Raw genomic sequence first — 21,843 nt, 5'->3', positions numbered from 1 at the left:
CCCCCGCCTCAGGCTCAAAGAAAAATATACTTTTTCAAACCACCCGCAAAAACAAACTAGAGTATAGGGTAATTAGCCAAAAGTCTTAAGCACCCATGACATGGCAAATAATGTGGCCACCTAGCAATTTGACATTGTTTTTTGAACAAGAAAACAATATTATATTCCCAAGGGATACGTAGAGCCTATAGCTCATCGTTACCAAACAGAAAGCCTGGCCTTAACAAAAAGGATGTCATCTTACTGAGGGATTGTACTACTTCTAAATCCACATCCTAAGGAATACATTTCAAACAGAGAGTGAAGCAATATTGCTGGCCACAGATATAAAATCAGTGTCAGGAAATAGACAAAGAAGGATCCCATTGAACGTAAACTGTAACATACAATTACTTGAGATAAGTGACAATAATAGCGCTCAGGGAATTGTATATATTTTTTTATTGTAATATTAAGAGAGCTGGTAATTTAACAGCATGTATCCCACTTTATTTATGAGTAAAACAAATTAGTGTGCAACAGGATAAAATGTCAGTGGTGCTGTGACATTAATGGTGAAAACAAGTATCAGCATCAAACAATACTCATCTGTACAACTGCAAGCCACACTAGTCACACGAATATTACCTAGTCAAAGTCTTTCTGCGGTGCTTGTCTGCTGTGTTCGACAGGTCGTCATTGCAAATTAGAATCGGGTATTCTCTGCAAAAACAAAGGTTAAATTAAAAATAAATATATCTGCTGTACTTGTCCCTGCGTAGGTCTCCAAATGTGAAATGTATTCGCGTTCTAACAGTAATATCCAGAGGTACCCTCTTTACCCTTAAAGAAATGTTGTGTGGAGAGCTTTACTTCCTTGTTTCGGGGGAGCAGTGAACATGAATGTTACTATGGAGCATGATTGCGTAACATGGGGGAGAGTAAGTACAGGAAGGGATCGCTTCTGCTGCTACCCAAGCATGAACAGGTTTGGAACACATGAGAAGGAGCTATTTACGACCCCCTTAGCTTTAGGGGGAGAAACTGAACAAACCCGGGTTCAATACTATTTGAAATGGCAAACCCCGCCCAATTTGGCATTCCCAAGGCAGACTAAAGCAAACGCTCAAAAGTATTTGAAACATTTCAAATAGTATTTCAACCCATATCTGCTTCTGAACACAATTCCAGTCAGGCAGGTACCTGAGCCAGCATGCTGAGCTGGCGATGGGAGCCTGTAAGTTGCAGTTCAACACAAAAAGATACTCCTCCCGGGGCAGGAAAGTGTGGACAATAGCCTAACTTCAGGACCACTAACTGGGCCGCAGGCTCCCTCCACTGGAGACTGGATTTACACGCTGCCTCTCGTCTTAATCCGCAATGAATTCACACAATACAACATTGGGCTTTTTCTTGAAACTGAGAAAAAAAAGCCAATAAGGTGGCTTTCAAAAGGGCAGAACATGATCAACAGGTCTGGAAGTTGGACATGGATTAGGGTCTCCACGACAGTTCACAATGCAGGCTTATCAGACATGAGATTGTCAGGCCTGTGGTAGTATCCAATGCATGAATTCTCCTCAGACACAACCGCGTCGCCCAAACCTGCTTTGTTGAGGGTGGATAAATAGTCCTATCCCCGATGTACGTGTGTCTCAGTGTATGCATAAGGCCTCATAGCCAGCACCATAATGGTTGCTTGGAATCAATGTTGTGACACTCTTTAAACTGTAAAATATGTTGTGTGTGTGTGGGGGGGGGTATATCAGCTATCAGCTATGATACAAGCAGGCAGATTAGTACATCAAATAACATTACTTGCATCATTTCTGATCCCCCTCCTTTTTCTTTGGTCCCTACCACTCCCTCCCCTGGTTGGATCACCAGGTGAAAAATATTACAATTCAATATACACTGTCTCAACACTGGGAGTCTGCCTGGGCTCTCCTGTTTTTCATGGTACCCCAGCAGGCTGGTTGAGTCTGACAGAGCCCCATAGATTCTCATCAACCCCTGGGTAGGTGGCCAGGACAGGCAGGCCCAGCCCGGGTTTCACCGTCACTGTCCGGTAGTCTAGGCAAACCCATGCCAGGAATATTAAGGCCTCGTTCAAAAAGGCCGTCTTCCCTTTCTCTCTCTCTTTTTTCTTCTCTCCCTCTGTCTTTTCTAATTCCATTATGCAGTGGGAGAGGAGAAGGGTCAAAGTTGATTGCGTCCACAGCTGAATTTTAACGGCTCGCCCATTTTCTCTGCTGTAATTTGAAAAATCGGTGACAAATTGACTCCGGCAAGGCGGAGGTTAATTACCCGATGTCGTTAAAGTACATTACTCGCCATTTAAAAGCCCCCTCTTTCCTCCCCACCCACGCCGTAACAGACAGGAACAATAGGTGGGGTGCAATTTCGGGATTCAGAGGGCGAGACACTGAGAGAAAACAACTCACCTTGTTCTGTTCAATTATGGACAGCTTCGCATTCTGCTCTTTTTCAGTAAAGTAGCTGCTCTCAGACCCAACCTGACTGAACACAGTGGTGTTTTATTGTTAAATAAGCCTCTACTTGTCCTTATCGGTGGACCACACAGCATTAAGGCAGCTGCTGTATATGCAAAACATATACTGTAGATCGGGTAAGAGTTCAACTTAAACCATGTAAACACCACGTGTAAGTCTCCCCATGGGGGATAGATCCAGAATCTCCTCAGTGCAGCCCATCTAAATTAGCCTAAATTTATTTATAAGTGTATTCAACACTATGTTGGAGTACAAGTTGAGGTAGTTGGCTTGTTTGGATGTCAACCTCAATTTAATGTTAATTTCATAAGCACCAATTAACTGCATTACAGTAAAACATTACGTCAACTTCCACCACCAATTTTGTTTTGGCAAGCTATGCAACCACCTTATCCAAACAGTAGTTAACCATTAGCAAAAAATAAAAAATACATTTAACCCGAAAAAGGACAACTTCTAAATATTATGCAAATATACGCTACCGGTCAAGAGTTTTAGAACACCTACTCATTTAAGGGTTTTCCTTTCATTTTTTATTTTCTACATTGTAGAATAATAGTGAAGACATCAAAACTATGAAATAACGCATATGGAATCGTGTAGTAACCCAAAAAAATAAAATACATTTTATATTTGAGACTTCAAAGTAGCCACCCTTTCTCTTGATGACAGCTTTGCACACTCTTGGCATTCTCTCAACCAGCTTCATGAGATAGTCACCTGGAACGCATTTCAATTAACAGTTGTGCCTTCTTAAAAGGGAATTTGTGGAATTTCTTTCCTTCTTGATGCGTTTGAGCCAATCAGTTGTGTTGCGACAAGGTGGGGGGTATACAGAAGATAGTCCTATTTGGTAAAAGACAAAGTCCATATTATGACAAGAACAGCTCAAATAAGCAAAGAGAAATGACAGTCCATCATTATTTTCAGACACGAAGGTCAGTCAATACAGAACATTTCAAGAACTTTGAAAGTTTCTTCAAGTGCAGTGGCAAAACCCATCAAGTGCTATGATGAAACTGGCTATCATGAGGACTGCCACAGGAATGGAAGACCCAGAGTTACCTCCGCTGCAGAGGATAAGTTCATTAGAGTTATCAGTCTCAGAAATTGCAGCCCAAATAAATGCTTCACAGAGTTCAAGTAACCGACACATCTCAACATCAACTGTTCAGAGACGACTGCGTGAATCAGGCCTTCATGGTCAAATTTCTGCAAAGAAACCACTAATAAAGGACACCAATAAGAAGAAGACTTGCTTGGGTCAAGAAACATGAGAAATGGACGTCAGTCCGGTGGAAATCTGTCCTTTGGTCTAGAGTCCAAATTGGAGATTGTTGGATCCAAACGCTGTGATCTCCGCATGTGTATTTCCCCCCCCCCCCGTTTTTTATTTTATTTTCTTATTTTACTAGACAAGTCCGTTAAGAACACATTCTTATTTTCAATGATGGCCTAGGAACAGTGGGTTAACTGCCTGTTCAGGGGCAGAACGACAGATTTGTACCTTGTCAGCTCGGGGATTTGAACTTGCAACCTTTCGGTTACTAGTCCAACCACTAGGCTACCCCCGTAAAGCATGGAGGAAGAGGTGTTATGGTGTGGGGGTGCTTTGATGGTGACACTGTCAGTGATTTATTAAGAATTCAAGGCACACTTAACCAGCATGGCTACCACAGCATTCTGCGGCGATATGCCACCCCATCTGGTTTGCACTTAGAGGTACTAACATTTGTTTTCCAACAGGACAATGACCCAACACACCTCCAGGCTGTGTAAGGGCTATTTGACCAAGAAGGAGAGTAATGGAGTGCTGCATCAGATGACCTGGCCTCCACAATCCCCCAAATCAAACAAATTGAGATGGTTTGGGATGAGTCGGTCTGCAGAGTGACGGAAAACCAGCCAACAAGTGCTCAGTATATGTGGGAACTCCTTCAAGGCTGTTGGAAAAGCATTCTAGGTGAAGCTGGTTGACAGAATGCCAAGAGTGTGCAAAGTTGTCATCAAGGCAAAGGGTGGCTACTTGAAGAATCTCAAATATAAAGTGTATTTTTTTGGTTACTACATAATACCATATGTGTAATTTCATAGTTTTGATGTCTTCACTATTATTCTACAATGTAGAAAACAGTAAAAAAATTAAGTAAAACCTTTGAATGAGTAGGTGTTCAAAAGCTTTTGACCGGTAGGGTACAGTATATGCAAATCGGATTTTAGTAACCACATTGTGGGGCCTGTTAGGATACAAAAATAGCGTCGGATTTGACAAATGTCCACTTTGTTAGATCCAGGTTTTTTTTATGGCGCCAAGTGTTATCCCCCTTGATCTCTTTCCGTATGTATAGAGCACATGGAATAACAGCAGATTAAACCTCCTCAGAAAACAGTTTCATGTGTAGGTCTACTATCTATAAAAAGACGAAAAAAATTGTTCGACCCCTACACTTAGAAAATGTAGGCCTTTAAGTTCGGTCATATTGACAATTCTTGAGACACAAACATGGAACGCAAATTAATCATACAAAAAGGTGAGAATGTTGTTTTTAAATCATACGTGTTGTGTTCACTACCTACAGTAACAGAGCCACCCAAGGACTTACAGACATCAAGCCATAGAAATAGAAGAATAACTATCCTCTATGAGTCAAGCAACCCCACAGCCAATCGTATCTGTGCCAGTCCTCCTCTGCACAAAGGCTCTCTAAGGCTTTGGCTTAATCCAGTTTATTCTTCTGAGTGGACAGACCAAACCACAGAGGGCTAACCAGCTTCAGAACGAACACCCAAACAATAGGGCTGGGAATTGCCAGGACCTCACAACGCGATATCATCACGTTACTTAGGTGTCGATATGATACAGTATGTATTGCCATTCTATATGGATCACGATTTTATATGTATTGCGATTCGATACTGCAATTTTATTGCGATTCAATGCCCCAAACATGTTTTTTTTTGCACAGGAACAGCTGACTAGCAGTAGTTTAATTTAACTTCCTTCTTTTAGAGAATTCATAGTTGGCGTCAGAGTCTATATAATATCGTAAAAAATAATATTGCGACACTCAACATCACACCCCCATCACTACCAAACACCCCCATTGACTGATGATACTTGACTTTTAAAAGCTCTTTAATTTAATAATTTATGTAGGCTAGTTTAACAGAAAAGAATAACAAATTATCTGATGATAGAACTGACTAATCTTCCCCAAAAGGGTAAAAGCATCCATGTTTGAGACATGATATCAAATGTGTAGGATGGTTGAGATGAGCTCAACGTTACTGGACAGCTGGGTTCTTAGGCTGGGAGTGCTGAATGGGCTCTTGTGGACCATTGGCCCTGAGCTAATGATAGTATGAAATTGACAATAAGCTGATTCGCACGAAAAAATACGAAAATGTATGCTCTCACTCTCTGGATAAGAGCATCTGATAAATGACTAAAATGTCAAATGTAATTCATAATAATCTTTCCAATAGTCCATTCATCCTTACAGAAGGAAATGGGACACTGACCCTGCGTTCATCTCTGTGTATTGTGTGAGGTGGGTGGGATGAAATGTGCCATTGAATGGCCTAACATAACGCATCAGATATCGCCATGGCAACATATATGCCCGCCAAGAGTGAGAATTTCATTGGTGGGATGTCTAAACAACCATCTGTCAATACATGCATCGTGCCACGGAGATAGTGCTTTCTCCTTCACATTTTGATGAACAAACACACCAATGTCTCTTCAAGAGTAAGTAAAAACACTGTATCCTCCACAGCTTTACAGTTTAAAGATCTGTTTTATCATTATGAGCGAGCAGTTTAGCTTTACATAGGGGTCCCAACCCATGGCAATGATAAGCAAGGAAATGTCATCTTTCTGAGGTGTAACAACAGGGTGAAATTCTAAATGAATGTGAGTTGGGAATCAGTCCGTCACCAGAAGTGTTCTAATATTCGTCAGTTTGTCATTTGAAAAACCTCGTTCTGATTCTGTGGCCCCCGAACAAGACAGGGCTACGAATCTGCTGGAAATGATGAATCAAAAAGATACTGTACATCACATCCGACATTAACCTGAAACGGCCTAGTTATATAACCAGGCTAGCTCCTGAGACGTGACCTGACATAACCTTTCCTCCTCTATAGCAGGCAAACGTTGTCATCACTTACTGAAATCCCAGTGTCCTGACCACCCAGGCACACTCTGATAGTAGCTAATCAACCACTGCCTGGCAACACCGCCAGTCCACCACTCTAAGATCTGGCAAGTCGATAAGACTCAGCGGCTCCGAGTCGCAACACTCCCACTGATAAACCCCCCCACCCCACCTCTCTCAGGACTGGACTGCCTATAAAGAAAATCATCTCCCCAGAAGCATGGAGAGAGAGAGAGAAGTGGCAGAAAATAAGAGGGAGCGATTTTTAAAAAAATAGCAAGGGTGTCAAGCTCATTTTGCCCTGAGCGCCGTCCGCACTTACAATTTATTTTATTTCCTCGCCGTCAAAAGTTATTAAAAAATATTGTCCTCTTATCCATCGATTTTGGAATTTTCGATGCTCCCTGGATGTCTAGGTTTAGTTTCGATGAATTTTAGCAAGCTTGACAGAGTGAAAAGTTCACAAATACAGGTCCATTATTATTTCCAATTAAATATGATGAAAATGCTCTGTGTAAACAGCTTGGATTCTGGTCAAAAGTAGTGCACTACATGAGGGAAAAGGGTGCCACTTGGAATGCAACCTTTGTCTGGCATCCATTTGAGTGTTACATTATTCAAGTGCCGAGCCAGACTCTTTTTGAAGCCATTTGTATTCTTCAGATTTAATTGAGAGCTTCTTTTTTTTCTTCTTTTTTTTTTTTTAAACGGTCATAACTCTGAACTCAGAACTCTGACTTTCTGACGAATGACTGCATGACTAAGCTGCAGCAGGGTCCAAAGTTCTGCCTCACCTCCCTGATGAAGGCTTAAGCTGTGAATGACATAAAAGGCTCTAGAGTCTACAATCACTTTGAACTTTACCATTGTCAGTATTACGCCCACCAAAAAAACTAAAGGATCAAAACGTATCTTACACACTATGCACATCTATTTGCACTAAAAGCGTGTATACTGTGTATGTCCTGTAGCGCTGAGCGATTAATGCTTTTAAATGTATTTATTTTTTTACATTTTCAATATTTTTTTAAACAATAAATGCATTATGTGGGTTCACTGCTGTGACAACACAGAATAAAACAATTGATTGGTAGTGACTGCCCATTACTATCACTTATCAGGCTCTAACCATCATTTACTCACATTACTTTGGTTGTTTATGTATGATGATATTATCTCATTAACACAACCCCAATGACTGACCATTTCTGCATTATCCTCTATTCATAAACCACCAATTCACATGACTTTAATAAAACATTTCAGTTGTTGTATACATATACAAAAATCTAGATATATTTGATGATTTATTATTTTATTTCAAGTCATTATCTAATCTCTGCTCAGGCAGTAGCCAGCCATATACCTCTGTTCCACAAAGAGTCATCCTTCAGGCTAGTAGGCTAGCCTAGCTGGCTAACTGCCGGCTGTCTGACAAAATCACTGTTTCAGCAGTTCTTCAAATTTGATTTTAAGACGGCTAAATGACACCTATGAATCTCTTAGATGCATTGCCAGGTAGAGACAACCTAAGCAACTGCTCTCTATCCCTCTCGTGTCTCTCTATCGCTCTTCCACTGGATTGGATTCTGGTCATTGTAGTTAATTACCACATTTACTTCATTTAACTATGATGAGTTGGACAACGTGTCCCAGAGAGTAATCTCTCTAGAAAAACGGCACAAATGGCGCGTTGAGCGCACAGAAAACAAATTATTTAACTGATGTTGGTCAATTACTTTAAAAAATACAAAAACGAAAATAAACCAACATTTCGGTTAATCGCTGAGCACTAATGTCCTGTATACTTGCACAAAATCATGCATACACACATACACTTTCAACTGAGACGCTTACCTTGCTCTGCGGCTGTGGCTCGCGTTTTCCTAGATGCTGTCCCATTTTGTCAACAGAGACTGTGGAGAAAAGAGAAGAATGGTATCAAGACCCATCTGGAAATACAACACTCCTTTAAATCAGAGACTCTCTGCTGCCACTGAAACCGAGAGAGCGGACATTTAAAAAAAAAAGAAGAGAAACACTACTTCATAAATGACATAAATCCATCTTCCTCCATTCTCCACCCCACGCCACCATCCCCCAATGCACCAACAACCAACAAAATTTAACAAAAGAGAGATTAAAAGAGAAAAACAAAAGAAAAACCAAAACTGATCACCCAAAATAAAAACACATCAAGGAAAACTCAAATCGAAACAGCAAGGCCAACTGTATACGTTTCAGCGCATGTGTGGCACTATTTACCTGTGTGTATGCGTGCGTGCGTGCGTGTATGTGTGTGTGTGTGCCCGTGTGTGTCACATGTGTGCATCAGTCTCAGGCAAACAGGCATTGTGTCATTCAAAACCTATTCTTTTTTTTCTCTTTTTTTCAAACTTTATTTTAGACTTTTATATTTGACCGTCATTCTATCTCCGGCCCAGCAACTCCACTCCCACTTGTCTACCGTTTCCACATCCCAAGTTTCCTTCAGCCTATTCCACCCATCTCTGCTGACCACCCCCTTTGGATTTCTTCGTGACATATATCTTTCAACTACGCTGTGATGTTTAACATACAATTTGAATCTAATCGAATAGAATCCACAGATTGCGAGTTGAAGATAACTCTTAAGAATTTTGCACGCCCAATTTTTCAGTTTTTGATTTGTTAAAAAAGTTTGAAATTTCCAATAAATGTCGTTCCACTTCATGATTGTGTCCCACTTGTTGTTGATTCTTCACAAAAAAATACAGTTTTATATCTTTATGTTTGAAGCCTGAAATGTGGCAAAAGGTCGCACAGTTCAAGGGGGCCGAATACTTTCGCAAGGCACTGTATGTACATATTCTTAATCATTCCTTTACACTTGTGTGTATAAGGTAGTTGTTGTGAAATTGTTAGATTACTTGTTAGATATTACTGCACGGTCGGAACTAGAAGCACAAGCATTTCACTACACTCGCATTATCATCTGCTAACCATGTGTTTGTGACCAATTGATTTGCCACTTGCCTCCTCCATTTTTGGGGTAATGCTTTAATCAGTTGGTTGTAATGGTTGGATTTTTACAGACCTTCCTACATAATTCCGATAACTCCATAAAACACAACTCTACCATTCCAATATAATTTAAAAACAAAATACCCATCATCTTTTCCATAAATACAGGTCTTATCAACCAGCAAATTTGAGTTCAACCATAATATCTGTTCTATATTTTCCTGGGGGACAACATTTCAAATTGTAAACAGCTCTGCAATGCTAAGTTTGAAAAAGATTAATTAAATCAAAAATCAAACATGGCAATTTGCACAAAGGCCATTTTTAAACAATGGATGAGCTTTTCTTAGTAATCTACTTGAGAACCATTTTGGGTTAAAGTTAAACTTTTGTATAAGTGAAGCTTTTAGAGAGAGGTTTAGTGCTTTTATATGTAATAATCTCAACCCACCCAGTTCATATTCATTATAGAAATAGGCACGCTTTATCTTATCATAATTAGGTTTTAGTCCAGAGGCCAGAAAAAAAAGTAGAATTAAATCAATTGGATATGTCTCCTGTAATAACATCGATCAAATTGACAAGGTAATGAAGAATAAATCCTGCATCAATGCTCCAATCTCATCTTTACCTTCACAAAAAGGTCAAAATCTTAAAGCCCTCATGCCGAAACAAATTACCACATGAAACATTGAGCAGAACAGTCTGGAATTAGAGACAAAACCACAGACTGAGCGGCTGATGAAACTTTTCTCATTGTTCTGGCAGCAAGGGAGCACTGTTTACCGCACATTTCAGATAATACACTTCCGGTGTCTCAGAGAGCGAGATCCTGATTAAAAACACACTGAGCGTGGTGCCCACACTATGCTCGATAAAGCATTAGAATATATCCCAGATCTCGGGGCCTGTACGCAAGGGGGTTGGCACAGTCCTAACAACTGAGTGATGCTTTTGGACAATTCAATCATGAGAAATAATGAGCGCGCTGAAACACTTCATTTACTTGTAATGGCATTCATTGAGTGAATCCGAGATGTGATCAGTGTGTGCTGGGAGCTATGATGCATTTTTGTTACATTGTCTTTTGCTGGGACTGAATTGCAGCCCTACTTATGTGTGACAGTAGGCTACACAGGATGAGAAATGAGTTCTGTCACATGGGGCTTCAAATGGGTTCGGATATCATCCTGTAATAGGGACCTGATTCCATTAGCTATAGCATTCACAGTGGGGAGGTAGGGGGCAGACATAAATGCATGGATCTGCTCTAGATATAGGCCTACCTACCCCATCGGAATGCAAAATCTAAGCTTGTTTCACTCCAATGTTTGTTCACAATGTACAGTTGAAGTCGGAAGTTTACATACACCCTGTTTTAGGTCAGTTAGGATCACCATTTCATGTTAAGAATGTGAAATGTCAGAATAATAGTAGAGGTTATTATTTCAGCTTTTATTTCTTTCATCACATCCCATTGGGTCAATTACACTCAATTAGTATTTGGTATTATTGCCTTTAAAATTGTTTAGCTTGGGTCAAATGTTTCAGGTAGCCTTCCACAAGCTTCCAACAATAAGTGTGGGGGTGAATTTTGGCCCATTCCTCCTGACAGAGCTGGTGTAACTGAGTCAGGTTTGTAGGCCTCCTTGCTTGCACACACTTTTTCAGTTCTGCCCACAATTTATATAGGGTTGAGGTCAGGGCTTTATGATGGACACTCCAATACCTTGACTTTGTTGACCTTAAGTCATTTTGCCTCAACTTTGGTAGTATGCTTGGGGTCATTGTCTATTTGGAAGACCCATTTGCGACCAAGCTTTAACTTCCTGACTGATGTCTTCAGATGTTGCTTCAATATATCTACATAATTTTCTCTCCTCATGATGCCATCTATTTTGTGAAGTGCACCAGTCCCTACTGCAGCAAAGCACCCCCACAACATGATGCTGCCACCACCGTGGGATGGTGTTATTTGGCTTGCAGGCCTCGCCCTTTTTCCTCCAAACATAACGATGGTCATTATGGCCAAACAGTTCTAATTTTGTTTAATCAGACAGAGGACATTTCTCCAAAAAGTATGATCTTTGTGCCCATGTGTAGTTGCAAAGCGTAGTCTGGCTTTTTTTATGGCAGTTTTTGAGCAGTGGTTTCTTCCTTGCTGAGGGGCCTTGATATAGGACTCATTTTACTGTGGATATAGATACTTTTGTACCTGTTTCCTCCAGCATCTTCACAAGGTCCTTTGCTGCTATTGTGATTGATTTGCACTTCTCGCACCAAAGTGAGTTCATCTCTAGGAGTCAGAACGCGTCTAATTCCTGAGCGGTATGACGGCAAGCAAGCAAAGAGGCACCGAGTTTGAAGGTAGGCCTTGAAATACATCCACAGGTACACCTCCAATTGACTCAAATTATGTCAATTAGCCTATCAGAAGCTTCTAAAGCCATGACATAATTTTCTGGAATTTTCCAAGCTGTTCTGACCCACTGGAATTGTGATACAGATTATTTCACTTATAATTCAGTGTATGTAAACAATTTTTGGAAAAATTACTTGAGACATGCACAAAGTAGATGTCCTAACCGACTTGCCAAAACTATAGTTTGTTAACAAGAAATTTGTGGAGTGGTTGAAAAACTAGTTTTAATGACTCCAACCTAAGTGTATGTAAACTTCCGACTTCAACTGTAAATGTAAAGAAACACTGTATGGTCTCAAAACATGGTAAAATTATATATTTTTATGAAATGGATGGGCAGCCCTTGAATCCAGAGCTCTGTCTATGAATTTGAGAGTGGTTACTTTTCTCCAGCCCCATCCCTCAGCTTTTTCCCAAAAAAGTGGTAGAGCGATGCCTTACTATTATTATTATTTGAACTGCAGATTGACCCTTTAATAATCACAATATTGCAGCAGCAACAATCTCATATCTTTTCTTTTTTACGATTCCCGTGTAGCGGTTGTGATTATAAATGTGAGTTTAAAGTAAATGTGCGGGAACAACCTTTTCTCATGGACATCATAAAAGAAAGTTACAAGATGATTACCTCTGCAATATAGTGTGTATTACCTATGGCATGTACAGTTACAGGATGATTACCTCTGCAATATAGTGAGTATTACCTACAGCATATACAGTATAGAGCAGATGAGAGCATTTTTCAGAGGCCAAATGTCACCCTTGATGTCACCTACAGTATACTACCGCATATGGTTCAGAATTAGAAACAGAGTACAAAGCAGCATCTTGATAGCCATTCAAATTCCAATTAAATAAGTCTTTCAGATCCAGAGCCCAAAAACTCCAGCTTTGTTGCTACGGGCCTTTTTGGAAGCTCATCCCACCACCAGAGCACACCGCCTGTCATCTTGAGAACGTCTCCATTTTCAAACAGACAGGTGAGACTGAAAGCAGCCATGATGCCTGAGTTATGGGTGATAGATTTCAGCAGACTGCTGAAGGCAAATAGAGGAGGAGTGTATGAGAGTTGCTCTGTGAATTCAACATTTCCCTTCAAAACAAAAAGAGGTCTTAGCAGATCAGAGTAGCCTGGAGATGGTTCCACTGTCCCTTTAAAAGGGCGAAAAATATATCATCACAATAGTTGGCAAGCTGATTCGTTTACAGTAGGCGCCCAAACACATGAGCATGGTCTTTTCTGAGTCCTAAGAACTACGGTAGTCACGCACAGCCATGACTTCAGTTAACTACAAAACAGAATACACGTTGGCTTCGGAATTAATCTGCTGTTACTAGCAGAAAATTGACATACTTTGTACAGCTGCCATATAGCCTGAGCTTTGGCTAGCTCAGCTCTCTTATGGAGCAAGGTCCTGAAACAAGTTTGAATCCTTTCTTAAAACAACACTCTCTGGTGGGAGAGGGCTCAATCACGTAGGCATGGTTACGTAGTTCAATAGCTTATAACCAAGAAAGACAAAGACAACTAGGCTAGATGAAAATGTAACGCAGAAAACGAATTGACAAAAAACTAGCAAACCAAAGACGCTGACCCTTCCGTTTGTTTTGCCATCTTTCTCTAGACTAGAAAGATTAAATACATTCCTGGCCTTTGCCTGTGAACAAGACCACCTTTCAAGTAACCACACCGAGAACGGGTTAACATTCTTCCCCAGGTTGGGAGTGTGAAACTCTGTGAACGTATTATCTGCAAGGTTCTGGGAAACCAAAATAACACCCGGAGAATATCTACGTCACAATAAAAAGTGGTGAGAGAATACAGTACCTGGCCTTCTGAGATGAGGTTTCCCTGAAAGACAAATTACACAACCACAACCGGAGCCTGTGAGGACTTGCAAAACATGGCCGTTGCATAACAATAAAATAAAAAAATCTATGCTGTAATTAAAACTTCGACACAGCAGCCTCCAATCCAACATAAGATGATCTGGTCCTTGCCTTTTTGCACATAGGCCTCTATAAGAGTCTATGACTCAAACACTTAGCAAATCAATGGGAGGTAGACTACAGGCAGGGGAAGAGAACATACAGAGACAGAGACAGTGCATGAGAATGACCCCCCAGGGTCATGAACTTTGCCTATTCTATTTGAAGGTTATATCGGAGATACAGCACCAGGGCGGCATGCTAATTATAGGATGACCCTCCTCACATATAGGCCAGCACTCACAGCACTGGAGCACTCAGCCATCAGTGCATATGAGCAATTATCTATAGTCCTTCTGACTAAGTTCTGCTCGTGTGATTACTCTTCTGCTGTCCGTTACCTAGGGCCATGAGACTCAAGTCTTTTGATTTGGTCTGGCTGATAGGCTTAATTCATTACAAAATATCATACACATTTCCTCATATCAACATACTGCATTCTGACTTGGTTGCCCATCTACAGTCAGTCGGATGTTTGTCTGATAGCTAATAGTTAAATGTCTTTTTATTTAATACTAGTCCCATAAGAAACTGGGGGTTTGTTTAAAATGTATGTTCACGGGCCTTCTAGGTGGCGCAGTGGTCTAGGGCACTGCATCGCAGCGCTAGCTGTGCCACCAGAGACTCTGGGTTTGCGCCCAGGCTCTGTTGCAGCCGGCCCCGACCGGGAGGTCGGTGGGGTGACGCACAATTGGCCTAGCATCGTCTGGGTTAGGCCGGTAGGGATATCCATGTCTCATCGCGTAACAGCGACTCCTGTGGCGGGCCGGGCGCAGTGCACGCTAACCAAGGTCGCCAGGTGCACAGTGTTTCCTCCGACACATTAGTGCGGCTGGCTTCCGGGTTGGATGCCCGCTGTGTTGAGAAGCAGTGCGGCTTGGTTGGGTTGTGTTTCGGAGGACGCATGGCTTTCGACCTTCATCTCTCCCGAACCCGTACGGGAGTTGTATCGATGAGACAAGATAGTAATTGCTAACAATTGGATACCACGAAATTGGGGAGAAAATGGTGTATAATTGTTTTTTTCTTTAAATGTATGTTCACTCTCAATCCACGGAGTATGTACAGAAGTCAGAAGTTTACACATACTTAAGTTAGAGTCATTAAAATTAGTTTTTCAACCACTCCACAAATTTCCTGTTTACTAACTATAGTTTTGGCAAGTCAGTTAGGACATCTACTTTGTGCATGACACAAGTAATTTTTCCAACAATTGTTTACAGACAGAGTGAAATAATCTATCTCAATTCCAGTGGGTCAGAAGTTTACATACACTAAGTTGACTGTGCCTTTAAACAGCTTGGAAAATTCCAGAAAATTATGTAATGGCTTTAGCGTCTTCTGACAGGCTAATTGACATCATTTGAGTCAATTGGAGGTGTACCTGTGGATGTATTTCAAGGCCTACCTTCAAACTCACTGCCTCTTTGCTTGACATCATGGGAAAATCAAAAGAAATCAGCCAAGACCTGAGAAAAAAAACGAGTAAAACTAGTCCTATGTGGACAGAACCTGAAAGGCCGCTCTGCAAGGAAGAAACCACTGCTCCAAAAACCGCCATAAAAAAGACAGACTACGGTTTGCAACTGCACATGGGGACAAAGATGGTACTTTTTGGAGAAATGTCCTCTGTCTGACGAAACAAAAATAGAACTGTTTGGTCATAATGACCATCATTATGTTTGGAGGAAAAAGGGAGAGGCTTGCAAGCCGAAGAACACCATCCCAACCGTGAAGCACGGGGGTGGCAGCATCATGTTGTGGGGTGCTTTGCTGCAGGAGGGACTGGTGCACTTCACAAAATAGTTGGCACCATGAGGATGGAAAATGATGTGGATATATTGAAGCAACATCTCAAGACATCAGTCAGGAAGTTAAGGCTTGGACTCAAATGGGTTTTCCAAATGGACAATGACCCCAAGCATACTTCCAAACTTGTGGCAAAATGGCTTAAGGACAACAAAGTCAAAGTATTGGAGTGGTCATCAAAGCCCTGGCCTCAATCCTATAGAAAATATGTGGGCAGAACTGAAAAAGCGTGAACGAGCAAGAAGGCCTACAAACCTGTCTCAGTTACATCAGCTCTGTCAGGAGGAATGGGCCAAATTTCACCCAACTTATTGTGGGAAGCTTGTGGAAGGCTACCCAAAACACCCAAGCTAAACAATTTAAAGGCAATGCTACCAAATATTAATTGAGTGTATGTAAACTTCTGACCTACTGGGAATGTGATGAAAGAAAGAAATCTGAAATAAATCATTCTCTCTACTATTATTCTGACATTTCACATTCTTAAAATAAAGTGGTGATCCTAACTGACTTAACAGGGAATGTTAACTAGGATTAAATGTCAGGAATTGTGAAAAACTGGAGTATAAATGTATTTGGCTGAGGTGTATGTAAACTTCCGACTTCACCTGTAAATGACTGCTCTCCCATAGCGTAAGAGAGGAGAGCTCACCATTTTTAACATGTACCAACTTAGAGATAAAGGCATCACAGCTCAATTCATAAGCCATACCTCCAGATCTCCACCTGAGAGTGATGGTTTTAAGTATCAACAGAAAAAGCAATCTTCCCTCTCTACAGTGAGAAACATAAGTATCCATTTCTTCTGCTTCCCAAACTGCGAGACTGAAACGGATATTACTTTCCTGCAACATAAATCGCCCTTTAGGGATAAAGAGCTATTTATGATTGCTGACAGAAGGAACTATGGATTATCCTGTAATACAAACAGTAGGCACAATAAAATCAAGAGACAATGTGATACACTTCTCAAGTTTGACAGAATGAACACATATTCTTGGTCCCAACAACAAACCTAAACGTTGCTATAAACATTTGACTTTCCTCCTCTTTGACACGTTATTCTGGTCACTGTACCAAACACAGGGTCAGCGAGCACACTGAGTGAAGTAGACACTCTCTATTCGGAGTCAACTCCGGAGATTGGGAAAGACAAGAAAACAATTCAGTGCTGCTGAGCAGTTTTCCCATGGGACTAAGATATCAGGGTAGAACTGTCCCATGACTCGCTCCCTCTAAGTCCTCATATCATCATTGTTAACTGGCCACAATGATAAAGTCCCAGAAGGTTATGCATGCCAGTAGTATCTCCCAGCTGTGTGTGGTCTTAGTAAGGGTGAGAAGCACTGCCCTGTCCATGGTGCTGAATGCAGACCAATACACTCACTCATCATCTCGGTCTCTCTCACACACCCCACACACAGGAACGCACACGCAGACCGATTTCCTGTCATTATGTCAGATAACATGTGGGGCTAGTGTGGGTGTGTGGCTACTCCATGGAAATGAGCTAATGTACAGTTGTCCTTGTGGAAGGTGGACTAGTGCTTCATTTAACCCTACAGGTGCCCTTGGTTGCCCAAGGGCTTACGTAACCCACTTGGAGAAACTCAGTGATACTAAGTCCCTGGTAGTGACACTAGAGCCAGGGTCAGAGGTCAACATATGTCCTTGGAGAGAGCATCTGGTGTACAGCAATCAAGGTTGTGTTCATGAATGTTATCCCTTCCTTGTTTCAGTACATTTTTATTACGTTTCGTGTCTAGTGAACATGAACCTGGTTGAATGGGAGAAAACTTTACTAGGAAGAGAGAGGCTCATGTTTCTCCATCTCTGTTTCTTATCTCTTTATGCTCTTTCACTTCTTCCTTTTCCCTCTATACTCATCTCTCTCAATCTCTGGGAAGAGAAAGGCTATTGTTTAAATCTCTCTCTGTCCTGGTTTCTTTCTCTCGATCTTCTCCTCTTTCACTACCACTCCTTCCTCTGAGCTCTACTCATCGCTCCCTCAAGCTCTGGGAAGAGACATCTGTGAGTGTTTGATTGTCATGCTTGTGGGCAAGGCACTGTCCCAATCCCCTTTTCACTGGGGCTTCAAGACGTTTTTGTCATTTTTAGAAGTTCACAGAAAGGATGACCGTAAACACCACGGTCACACCACGGTCCACTGTCTAAGTGCAACATTTGCCGAAATGCCAGTATAGACCCCATTGCAGAATCACTGTGGTCCTGTTCTACGCAGCAAGCCCAGAAATGAGCGGCAGAACCGAGCTTTGCTTTAGGCACATTCAGTCAGCACTGAATCTATTGATGCGGACAGCTGTGTCTTTTACAGTAGGACGTTTGGCCAGTTGTTCTCCGCTCCATAACATCTTGTCTTGATACACCATATGACCTGTGATGTTTCCAGTTCTAGGCAGCGGCCTGTCCACCACTTAACTCTCATACTGCCACACAGTCTCTCCCAACCCCTGGGAAGAAGAAGCAGACACTGAAGTGATTTCCCTGATATCTTAGAATGATTTTCTGGAGGACCTTCACTTCACAGCAGAGAAGTGTGTTTCGGGTTAGTAGTATCCTTGGGTTTTGTTCTGTAGAATCGTCCAGAACAAATCTGAGAGTAAAAACAACCCTGATGCATAGGAAGGCACTTAAGAGTACAGCAATATAAATCTCAGCCCTCAGGACCGCTGTCGATGTTTGTTTGTGTGTTCCCAGAGAGCGTGGTTTCTGGAGTGTACGTTGATACTCTTCCCCACAGCTTACACAATCCACGGGCACCTGGGGTTCACCACTAAAAGCTGGGAATTCTAAACTTGGCACATGAAAATGATCCCTGCCATCTGTTTCTACAGCACGTTGTAGACTCTACGCACGGTCCTACCACGCTGGGTGAACTCAACACGTCAGCCAACTATGCTGTCCCCATCGTGGCTTTCTGTGTGCACGGACAGTCGAGTTGCAACCTCTCTTGCGTCACATGACGAGGTTCAAGGTGATATGAATCAAACTGCCTGAAAGCAACACCAACTGGCGCAGGCAGGAGAGGAAGTGAGATAGACATAAGGGAGGAAGTTGGTGAGGGTGTGAGGACGGAAGTTATCTTGGTGATTCACCTGCTTGCACAGGCATGCACATGCAGACACGTACACCTACACACACACTAGACACGTAAAACAGGAGACTCTCTAACACACACAGAAAAATACACTTCCGTGTTCTTTCCCACGCATGATAACATACACACAGATGCATTTACACACATTTCAAGTCTTGTATTGCATCCGTAAGCTTCTTCATAACCCGATACATGCAAATGTCTAATATGGACCAGCTTGAGGAAAGAACTAGAAGACTTTACTGTTGCTCTGGTTTCGTAGAGACCCAGCCATTCCCCTGGGTCTCTACAGCAGCAGCAACAACCAAAATACCATGAATAGTCACAAAACGTTCCAACTTCTATAAAGGACAACCTGAGGGTTATAGCCAATAGACACACTCTAAATCGTGTTCACGCAGAGTGTCAGGTGCGAGAAGGTGTGCTTTGTGAAAGGCAAATGAAGGAATGGTTAAAGCGTGTGACAGTTAAACAAACAGTGGAGCAATTTTGACTGACTGAGTTAACACCTCTGCATCATTTTATGGAATCTCTTCCAATAACCTGGTTATTCAGTGGAAAATCGAGAACTATCGCTTTCCTGTCAATTCTGTTCAATACTACAACTGAGAATGCAAAGTTCCACTTAAGCACAATGGTCTCACTTCTCCACCACAAGAGAAGTCCATTGTATTTTTGTTTGTACATAATACATAGATTTGACAGATCCCCCCTCTCCATTCAGTTAGTGTTTTGTTCATTTGCTACTACCAGATGTCTTCTTTGAAAACAGCACTTAGAAGAGGACACATGTCGATGACGTAAGTCTGTCAGTTTGGACCTGGGCTATAATAGTATTTGACATGTTCTGGAAATAGTCACAAAAGTGCACTGTGCACCCATCTGTGTCCAGTTTGACCCAGGTCTGGTATCATTTCCTTTTCTCCTCTATTGTATGTTACCAGTCCTGAAGAGAATTGTGGCTATAGGCTTTTCATTCACTATATCAGTGGAGTTCAGATAGAAAACCCCACTCATGTGCATGTGTTTTTATTTATGGAACGTCGCACATCAAGATAGAGGATGAGAATGTCAAATGTTTTTTTTTTCAGATCCGCATTAGCCGGGTTAGGTGACTAACCTACATGTAAACAAATAATTTAAACGCAGTAAAAGGGAGTAGGCCAATGCGTTTCTGTACGCTTGGTTCCTTCTCTGTGTGCAAGCTAACTAATTACATTGAAACATTGTAGATAACGCCAGCTCTCACCAGCTAGAATAAAATAGGCTTAGATTATAACACAGCGGGTCCAGACTGCATCTCATTGTGGACTACGGGTAGGCTATATGATGTTAGTATTGTTTACATCTTCGTCAGCGACCTAACTAGGTTTATAATAGGGTGTTTTTTTCACGCAGAGTGGGCTGCTCTCTCCATCCATTCCTTTATGAAATAGTTCTGGCCAAGGTGCCTGTACTAGCATAATATTCAACTGAGAGTTGGCGTGAGCACTACTTGGAGGAAAACGTATTGTGACATTCACTGTGATAGCATGATGTGATCTTCGATCGACAGTGATAGTCTAGCCTAATTTGTTCTGTAGGCCTAAGTGGGGCTATAGAAACATATGCATGTGTCGCTTTGTCAAACATCGAATAGAACTGATGAATAACACGACATTCCTCGCATCGTATGCAGGTCGAAACCCAACAAGCTCTTACAGACTAAACAAGACCACGTACATGTTTACTAAATCGGTTGATGCGGCAAGAGGCGCAACAAAACAGCTGTCAACAGAATTACAACGTATCCGTCACATGGTTGCGCGCTGCTACGACCACAATGTACTATTATTTGCGTTTCGTTTTCGACTGTCTTTTACATACCCTTCTCCGTTTAGATTGAATCAAATGCATCCACAATACGAGGCTGTGATTTTGATGTGTAGTTTCTCTTCTCGTGGACAATAACGTTTTTTCTTCCACGGGTTTGACGTTGTTTTCAGACTGCCTTCGTAAAAAAAATGTATGTCTCGTTGCTTCCTGTTTTAGGTACTGTGCTGATTGTTTCTTCGGGGTGGGGCGGAATGTTGTTACTCCGCAAAGAAATGTGGGCAAAAGAGCCGAGCATGCCCGTACACGCACGCACTCGTTATTGTGATATCTGTATTCTGTATCACGAGACACGTTCGTTCAAGGTATGTGATAGAGTGGTTGCTGCACTTGACAGTTAGTGAAGAAACCATATTTTGTTGTAAAACATGGTATGCCGGGCAACACAAACTGCTGCAATGTACTATATTTCTAAGGCAAAGCATGTCATTACTGCAAATGGAATTGGACATTGTGAATTCTGTTTCTTATACACATCAGTTAGGGCCACTAATTGCACAGTATTAATTGCACAGGAATTCAAATATTGTACTGATCCTTGCTATTTGAGCCATTTTACAATTCTCAACAAGTGAGTTAAAAACTCTAAAGGATCCGACCCTTTTTTTTTTTTAACTGACATTTGGTGGAAATGTGAAATTAATGTAGGAGAATATAACACATTAGATCTGGTATAAGATAATACCATCATCTTTGAAACGCAAGAGAAAGGCCATAATGTATTATTCCAGCCCAGGCACAATTTAGATTTTGGCCACACGATGACAGCAGTGCAAAGTTTTAGACTGATCCAATGAACCCTTGCATAGTTGTTCAAAATGTTGTATCAAGACTGCCCAAATGTGTCTAATTTGTTTATTAATACATTTTCAAGTTCATAATTGGGGAACGACAACACTGATCCCGGCTGTTTGCCTTTTACACCAGCCACCTGGGTTTGCTTTCCTGTCCCGTTGTTCGCTACACTGGGGCCAGAAG

At 41.5% G+C, this 21,843-nt stretch overlaps 1 protein-coding gene across 1 annotated transcript in view; it reads right to left on the bottom strand.

The window, feature by feature from the left end:
- LOC127915144 (myelin basic protein-like) overlaps positions 1-21,039 on the bottom strand; it is a 48,395-nt gene extending 27,356 nt beyond the window's left edge. Inside the window, exons 1-2 of the mRNA XM_052494111.1 lie at positions 20,860-21,039; positions 8,510-8,568 (exon numbers count right to left, since the gene is read on the bottom strand). Of these exons, the coding sequence (XP_052350071.1) occupies positions 8,510-8,554 (45 nt within the window). The 5' untranslated portion in view covers positions 8,555-8,568; positions 20,860-21,039. The remainder of the gene's footprint in view (positions 1-8,509; positions 8,569-20,859) is intronic.
- Between the last annotated feature and the right edge of the window lie 804 nt (positions 21,040-21,843).

This window comes from Oncorhynchus keta, chromosome 34 (assembly GCF_023373465.1).
Source record: "Oncorhynchus keta strain PuntledgeMale-10-30-2019 chromosome 34, Oket_V2, whole genome shotgun sequence".
Classification (NCBI taxonomy): domain Eukaryota; kingdom Metazoa; phylum Chordata; class Actinopteri; order Salmoniformes; family Salmonidae; genus Oncorhynchus; species Oncorhynchus keta.
The sequence above is the reverse complement of the archived record's forward strand: the minus strand, read 5'-3'. Positions and strand labels throughout refer to the sequence as shown.